An 8,856-nucleotide genomic window follows, 5' to 3' on the forward strand; every position below is an offset into this window, starting at 1 on the left:
CCAAACTGGCCTGGGAACGCCTCGGGACCCCCCAGTCGGAGCTGGGTGATGTGGCTTGGGAAAGGGAAGTTTGGGGTCCCCTGCTGGAGCTGGATGGATGGATGTTGACCTTTGTGTTCTGTGTGTCCCAGGTTCTGGTTGGGGAGAAGACGTGGACCCGCAGCACCGAGTTCCGGTGTAAGGAGCTGACGTACACGGTGACGGGGCTGACCGAGGGCGCCGACTACTACATCCGCGTCATCGCCATGAACGATGCCGGGCTTGGGGCTCCCGGGGTCACCGAACCAGTCACCGTCTCAGAGCCGCAAGGTACGCTCATCACGGGACAACTCTGAGTCTGTCTCTCTGTCTCTGAGTCTATCTCTCTGTCTTCGAGTCAGTCTCTCTGTTGCTGAGCCTGTCTCTCTGTCTCTGAGTCTGACTCTCTGTCTCTGAGTCTGTCTCTGAGTCTGTCTCTGGTCTGTATCTCTGTCTCTGATTCTGACCATCTCTCTGAGACTAAGTCTATCTCTCTGTCTCTGATCCTGACTTTCTGTCTCTGAGTCTATCTCTCTGTCTCTGCGTCTGCCTCTCTGTCTCTGAGACTGACTGTCTCTGTCTCTGCGTGTCCCAGTGACCCCGGCCGTGAGCTTTGACGCCTCGGTGAGGAACGGCGTGATCATCAAGGCCGGCGAGCTGCTGCGTCTCCCTGCCGTGGTGACGGGCCGCCCGCCGCCCACCGTCTCATGGACCAAAGATGAGAAGGAGACGGACAAGGAGCGCATGATAGTGGAGACGGAGGGACGGAACACGGTCCTGATCATCAAGAAGGCGGTGAGGGCGGACCACGGGAACTACCAGGTCTCTGGCACCAACAGCAGCGGCACCAAGACCGCCGAGACCCGGGTCGACGTCATGGGTCAGTACACACATATTATATGTATAAATGTAGATGTATATGTATATATGCAGGGCTGTAGGCAAGACCACCTTTGTTGAGTCCCTGACAAGTGCAAGACCAGGACTAGTTGAGTCCAAGACAAGACCGACTCCAAAAAGGTTCGAGACCGAGTCCAGGACAGAACAGGTCTTATGCATGACGGTATCAAGACAATACTTTTGGGTTTCACTTTCCCTCCAATTTTATCATCAACATGATAAAGACACCTGGACTCGGTCCAGACCAAAAGCCAAATTTGGCAAGACCAGTGGCCGAGACCGAGACAAGTCCGAGTCCATATACTAGCGAGTCCGAGAAAAGTCAGAGACCATAGAAAAACGTACTTGAGTCCAAGACTGGACTTGAGAACTACAGCGAGGCAGCGCTACCGTTTCTTCATGTCTTGCAGACAACACCCTAACTGTAGTTTTTTGTGTCCCCTGCCATGGTGTCTTTGTCCCGCAGACGTCCCAGGGCCAGTGGTGGACCTGAAGACCGTGGCGGTGACCAAGAAGAACATCACGCTGTCGTGGTCCGACCCGCTGGACAATGGCGGCAGCGACATCATCGGCTACGAGGTCCTGAGGAAGGACGCCAAGATGAAGCTGTTCCGCCAGCCCATCGAGACCGCGTCCTGCAAATGTGACGTCCAGGGACTGCTGTCCGGGGAGGAGTACGACTTCAGGGTCGTCGCACGCAACAAGTTCGGAGACGGGGCGCCCACCGACATCGGCCCCATCCTGGCACAGGACCCCAAAGGTACACACACCCTAGCACAGGACCCCAAGGGTACACACACCCTGGCACAGGAATCCAAAGGTACACACACCCTAGCACAGGACCCCAAAGGTACACACACCCTAGCACAGGACCCCAAAGGTACACACACCCTAGCACAGGACCCCAAAGGTACACACACCCTGGCACAGGACCCCAAAGGTACACACACCCTGGCACAGGACCCCAAACGTACACACACCCTGAAATACCAATGGCTTTGGATGCTGAATGATGTCCGTATCAATGTTTTACATGAGAAGATCTGTGAGTTCTGGTTCTCCGGTGTTAACCCAACGTCTCCCGTGTTGTTGCAGGAACGCCGTCTGCTCCGGAGAAGCTGCACTACACCGACAGGAGCCCGACCACCGTTACGTTGGCGTGGCTTCCGCCTCGCACCGACGGCGGCAGCCCCATCGTCGGCTACTACGTGGAGAAGATGCGCTCCGACGGCACCGAGTTTGAGGTGGCGAACCGCAAGATGTTCACCGACTGCTGCGGAACCATCGAGAACCTGTCAGAGAACCAGGAGTACCAGTTCAGGGTCAAAGCCGTGACCGAGGTCGGAGACGGGGAACCCTCCAAGCCAATCGACGTCAATATCCAAGACGACGAGAGTAGGAAATTCACTCTGAAATTAACAATAGGGCTCCATGTCTCTGGGCCTGATGGATCAACAATCTCTGGAACTGTTCCAGTATTAGACCAGAAAGAGCTGTAATGTTACCCTACAGGACAGATGTTCAGCATCAGGTAGAAACAAGCTGTAAACACCAGACTATGTAATAAATACATACTTTTAGCGTGTATAGAGCAGCAAATCATCCACAGAGACTCCATGTAAATAATCACTACTTAGCAGTGTAGTAGAGCAGCATATCGCACATGTAAATGAGTTGGAAAAGTAAGAAGAGTTATTTCAGTCAGTTAGACGACACGAACAATATTGGAATAATATGTACGGAACATATTAACGCCTCATGTCTCATGCGTCCCAAGGCGCTCCCATGGATCTGGAGGCGCAGCGGACGTGGTGTGTGGTTGAAGGCAGAGAAGCGCAACTAACTCCCTACCGGCGGATCCCGACACCTAAGATGGTTGGGCAGAAGGACACGGTGTCGAGTGCAAGGCGGACGACGGCGTCTCTCGCTGACGTGGAGATGAAACAGCGTCACCCTGGAGCTGCTTAAGTGCAAAGAGGCGGGCGACGCCGGCGCCTAGCCATCTCACGCTGGAGAAAGCCTGGGGAAAGCCCACCGGCACCGTCAACGTTCAAAGTCATCGGTACGCCTCTGTTATTTATTATTGTTATTTAGTGTAAAAACCAGTCCAATCGAAGGTTCACCCCCCTCGACACACGGCACAGTAAAAAGCCCCATTATTGTTGATGAATCTTTATGTTGAAGATGTAATTAAAATAAAATAGAAAAAATAACACGTAAAATACTTACTTAAAACCTCTTAGAATCTAACTAAAAAGTAATTTACACATGCAAAAAGGAGTATGAAGAGTAAAACGTATGTACTCCTACCCTTTATACCCCTTCTATCCCTAAAGCTACAAAATAATCAGTCTACAGAAATTATATTTGTATAGCTTCATGATTATAGATTATATCTATGCACTATATGTCGCAATGACAGCTGATAGCAAAGGGAGAAACTGATTTAAAGCAGGGTTGGCCTCTGTGATTGGCCCTGGAATTGGTTGCCGATTCTGATTGGTTTAGAGCTGATCCAAGTTAGGTGGCAGCTGATTCCTGAAAGGATTTATAGCATTTTAGAGAAAAATAAAGATTTAAGACACTGAAATAAGTGGGAGAAATTTAGGGAAAAAAACAAAAATTGGCCCCAAAAAACGCAGAAATAATCAACAAAGAACTTTGTAAAAAGTGAGAGAAGATCTTTGGGAAAGTTGAAGTTATGAAACATCAAAAAAAAATGACAACAAATGTCGGAACAGCTTCAAAACTTATAAAAACAACAAAATGTCCAAAAATCTCAACAAGAACTCGGGAAAAGTGTCTTAAGTGGTCTTAAGGAGGTTTGCATTTACATGGGTTAAGGTTGATGTATTTCCCAGAAAACTGACCCTCTCCGTCCCCCCAACCCCCCAGCAGGACCCCCGTCCCTGCAGGACATGACCTCCGGCGACGGACCAAGAACTCATGCAGGATCAGCGGGGGAAGACCGGAGGACGACGGCGCACGGCCGTCTCAGCTACACGCTGGAGCGGCCGCGAGGCGGCTAAGAAAGACTACCGCCCCGTCCTGTGGGGGGGACGGCCTCACCTGCGTCGTCAAGGACCTGTAAATCAAATGCGAGTACCACTTCAGAATATAAAAGCGACCTGAATGCGGTTGGAGCGGACCGTACCTGGACCCGCGCAACCCGTCATCAAAGAGGAGTAAACGTGAGTCTGGTTTATTCTGCGGTGCGGGCACGTCGATTGGCAGTCGGGGCGGGTACGGTCCTATTGGCCCGTCGGGCGGGCACGTTTCTATGGCCAGTGGGGGGGGTCCGTTACCATTGGCCGTTGGGGCTGGGCACGTGGCATTGGATCAGTCGTGGCCGGGGAGGTGGGGCCACGTTGCTATTGGCAGTCGGGGCGGGCCACGTTGATATTGGCCAGTCGGGGCGGGCCACGTGCATTGGCCAGTCGGGGCGGGGCCAGGGGGGGCCACGTTTGCTATGGCCAGTTCGGGGGGGGGGGCCAAGTTCCTATTGGCCAGTTGGGACGGGTCACGTCCTATTGGCCAGTCGGGGCGGGTCACGTTTCCTATTGGGCCAGTCGGGGCGGGCCACGTTTCTATGGCCAGTCGGGGGGGGTCGTTCCTATGGCCAGTCGGGGCGGGTCACGTTCCTATTGGCCCATGGGGGCGGGCCACGTTGCTATTGGCCAGTCGGGGCGGGGCCACGTTCTATTGGCCAGTCGGGGCGGGCACGTGCTATTGGCAAGGGGGCGGCCACGTTGCTATGGCCAGTCGGGGCGGGGGCCACGTTGTATGGGCGTCGAGGGCGGGGCGGGGCCACGTTATTTGGCCAGTTGGGCGGGTCACGTTCCTATTGGCCCGTGGGTGAGTCTTGTCTTTATGCTTAACCTGCTCCGAGATTACACTGTTGCGTTGAATCGACCCCTGCAGAGAAACCGACCCGCCAATCCAGGTGGAGGCTCAGGACCCGACATCCAAGGCGATCCGGTGTCAGCTGGAAGGCTCGGGACTCGGACGGCGGCTGTCCCATCCAGGGGCTACATCGTGGAGAAGATGAGAAGAGGACGGCTGAGCGCTACAGCGCCGTCACGCCCAGCTGGTGCCGGGTTCTCCTTCGGTCACGGGGGACGGGAGGAGACTGAGTACCAGTTCAGTGGTCCGGGCGGAGAATCGCCGCCGGGGTCACGAGCCGTCCCGCAGTCGCAGGCTCGTCACGGCTGCACCCGTTTGGAGAATCACCATGACAACGGCAGATGGAGATCGTAGAGACAAAGTCCTTGTGTGTCCGAGGATAACATGTTTAGTCATTATAATATTAACATTACCATTAATAAAAACATAATATCAGTCCTTCTAGATATAAGACCTGCCCCTCTGCTTTGGGCTCACCACCTCATCATGCTAATATAAATTCAGTTCCTTATATATAAGACCTTCTCGTCTGCTTTGGTCTCCACCACCTCCTCAGCTAATATAACATCAGTCCCTTATATATAAGACCTTCTCGCTCGGCTTTTGGTCTCCACCAACCTCCTCCTGCTACTATAATATCAGTCCCTCCATATGTAAGACGCTCGCTCTGCTTTGGTCTCCACCACCTCTTATGATACTAAAGATCTTAATTAAGAACTTGAGAATGTGACTTTAATAACTTGGATGCTCTGGGTCCAGAAAGCCAAAGGTGAACGCTGCACGTACCGCGTGCAGGCGCGGCTGTGTGCGTGAAGAAGGGCGAGGAGATCGGATCGACGCCTACGTGTCCGGGTCCCCGTAACCGGATCAGCTGCTGAGGAACGGCGAGGAAGTCACCAAGGAGGCCCAGCAGAAGAAGTCCCCATCGTCAAGAAGAAAAGAAAAAGACCAAGACCACGGTGAGTGGTCTTTTGTTTATTTAGGGACATTGTCCACATTTGTCCAATGTTCCAGGCCACTAAACAGCGGTCTTGGGTCCCTGCAGGTCCCGGCGGAGGAGGAGTATGTGACCCCCATGCGGGAGCGGTCGGGTTGGACCGACCATCCGGGGTCAGTGTGCGTGAGGTGGTCCGCGAGCGGGTCCGGGCCGACCACGGAGACTTCGTCAGGTGCAGAATCATCACGGAGTCGCCACCGCTACCTGCAGTCGTCAAGTTTCTCGGTAGAACACCACACACGCACGACAGCGCACGCACACACACACGACACCACGCACGCACACACACACACACACACACCACACACACACCACACACACACACACACACACACACACACCAACACACCCACCTTCGCACGCTCCTCAAAGTAACCGTTTCTCGTCCTCTTCCTTCTCCCTCTCCCTCTCCCTCCCCCCCCCCGTTCCTCTCCCCCCCCTCCAGACACAAACGGGTGCCCCCAGAATTGGTGTTTGAGGAGATCCGCAGCACGTCGGTGGTGGCACGTGGGAGCGCCGCTGGATGACGGCGGCAGCGAGATCCTGAACTACACTGGGAGAGAAGAAGGACAACCGTAACGAGGCTGTGGGGTGGATCACGGGTGACGTCCGCTGAAGGGGACCAGCTGCACGTCCCCAAGTCATCGAGGGCAAGAGAGTACGTCTTCAGGGTCACGGCCGGACGAACAAGTTCGGCTCGCGGACCGCCTGCGTCTCCGAGCCGCGCGTGGTCGCCAAGACATGGTTCGGTGACTAGATCTCAGAGCAACTGGATCTGTTGGGTCCTTCTCTCCTCTGTTCTTTCCTCCAAAAGACTGTTGGGTCACTGACGTTTTTTGTCCCGTCCCCCCCAGATCCTGCCGGTATGCCCCACAACACGCCCCGTGTGTCACGACGGTAGATCCGGCGTGACGGCGGAGCAGGCGCCCGGATCTTCGTGGCCACGAGCCCAAAGACAACGGCAGCCCCGATCCGGGCTACTGGATGCGAGAGGAAGAGGTAACAGCAAGCACTGGACCGCTTGAACACGGTTCGTGCTCAAAGGCTAAGAGGGTCAGGGCAGTGCTCAAGGGCTTAGCCACAAACGTCAGGGTCTGGCGAGAACCTGGCCGGCACGGGCCCTCAGCGAGCCCAGGCGACCGCCCACGTTGCCAGGACGCCCTCGTAAGGCCTCAGGCCCGGCCGGACAGAGACAGCAACCGGTCTACCTACCCCTAACCCCTATCTCTGGCCACGAGTCTCTTCCTCGCATCGCCCCTCCCCCCCCCCAGTCTCCCGTCTCCCTATGCCCGTTCCATTGCGCTTCGCTGCCGCTGTAGCTTACGTGGTTTACGAATATCCCTCCTCTCTGTGGGAGGGAGTGTCGTCGTGGCGTGGAACCCACGCGGTAGCAAGAGCGGATGGAGAGATTCTGGGATATAGCACCTGGAAAGTAGGGGGACATCAGCTTTGTACCGTGGCTTCAAGCTGTTTCTCCTGTGCTCTTTTCTGATGAGGGAGGAGGCTCAGGAAGACCCAGGACTAAGTGGTCCACAGGGTGTTGAGGGCTCAGAAAGACCCAGGACTAGGTGGTCCAGTTGGGTGAAGGCCCCGGGGTAGACCCGGACTAGGTGGAAGATTATATCTCCAACACTGGCCTGGGAACGCCTCGTGACCCCCCCATCGAGCTGGGTGATGTGCTTGGGAAAGGGATTTGGGGGGGTCCCCTCTGGAGCTGGAATGGATGGATGTTGCTTTGGTTCTGTGTGTCCCCATGTGTTCTGGTTGGGGAGAAGACGGACTCCATGTAAATAATCACTACTTTTAGCATGTATAGAGCAGCATATCTCGACATGTAAATGCTTATTGCTGGACTCAAAGTTTCAGAGATTGTTGTTCCCATCAATCATTTAGACCCAAAAACATAGTAAAATTAGGGGTGAAGTTACCCTCATAGCGAGACTCTCCATGTTAAACGTTCAGAGTGAAGCAGGCGAGACGCTGACAGATGTGTTTTGTCTCCAGTCGCTCCAGTCATCACCATCCTGAAGTTCTTCAAGAACAACGCCATCAACGTGAAGAAGGGCTCGGCCATCGACATCCCCTCGGAGGTGAAGGGACTCCCCCTGCCCACGCTGCGCTGGATGAAGGACGACGTGGAGCTCCAGGCGCCCGAGGACGAGACCCTGACCATGGAGACGCAGGAGGTCAGAACCTTATCCTGGGTTCAGGACCCACAAGGACACACAACATCTACAAACCAGACTGTTATGGAAGTTCATGATCATAACTAACTTAAATAAGAGAGATACTGAATCAGTGTGTAACTTGGGGGACGTGAGGAGTTCTTGGCTCTTCGAATAGAGCCAGGATTTTAATTTAATTTTCATCTTTTATTCAATATTTTATTCCTTTAAGTGTATTTACCTCCTGTAACGTGTCTTCTTTCAGACCTTTGTCTGTAGATTTCTCCAAAATTCACCAAAAGCAGCCGATTACAGCAGCTTACAAAAACGTATAAAAACACAGCATGAAAATGAAATTAATATTAATTTAAGTCATTTTCATGCAGCTAGAGGCTTTTTTCCAGAAGTCGTTGAGAATCTGATTAATAAAACATTTAATTCAGAAAAACAGACGGTAAATGGACTTGTAATGGCTGTTTAAGACCGTATTTTCTGATGTATGGGGTGATAACAGGAGATATCCAAAGCCTTTGATTTCAATATTTTGACAAAATTAAACAGGAAGTTTTTTCTGTTAGGGAAATGCATAAGAATTAGTGCATGTTTAACATGATGTCATCTGCATATTGGTGTAACATTTCAGAAAAAGCTGGAATACAGGTCAAAATTTAATTTTTTTGTGTGCTTTTCCAATGTTTTTGTAGCTTTTTCTGATTTATTTCTCTCTTTTTCCAGCTATTGGTGCTTTAAAAAAAAAAAAACCTGAGCTGTTTTAATAACAGGTTTTATTATTCTTATTCTTGGAATTCATGGTCAACAAATCTCATTTATATCAAATTATACATTCATTTTTTAGTTAAAAAGGCAGAAATG

The 8,856-nt window shown here is 52.6% G+C and overlaps 1 protein-coding gene across 1 annotated transcript in view; it reads left to right on the forward strand.

Moving 5' to 3' along the window:
* The window catches only part of LOC116686626 (titin-like), a gene marked incomplete in the record, with an annotated part of 242,683 nt that overhangs the window by 121,469 nt on the left and 112,358 nt on the right, over positions 1-8,856 (forward strand). Inside the window, 5 exon segments of the mRNA XM_032511647.1 lie at positions 132-309; positions 614-898; positions 1,385-1,678; positions 2,014-2,313; positions 7,823-8,004. Coding sequence (XP_032367538.1) covers positions 132-309; positions 614-898; positions 1,385-1,678; positions 2,014-2,313; positions 7,823-8,004 — 1,239 coding nt within the window.

The sequence above is a fragment of the Etheostoma spectabile genome, unplaced genomic scaffold (assembly GCF_008692095.1).
Source record: "Etheostoma spectabile isolate EspeVRDwgs_2016 unplaced genomic scaffold, UIUC_Espe_1.0 scaffold406, whole genome shotgun sequence".
Classification (NCBI taxonomy): domain Eukaryota; kingdom Metazoa; phylum Chordata; class Actinopteri; order Perciformes; family Percidae; genus Etheostoma; species Etheostoma spectabile.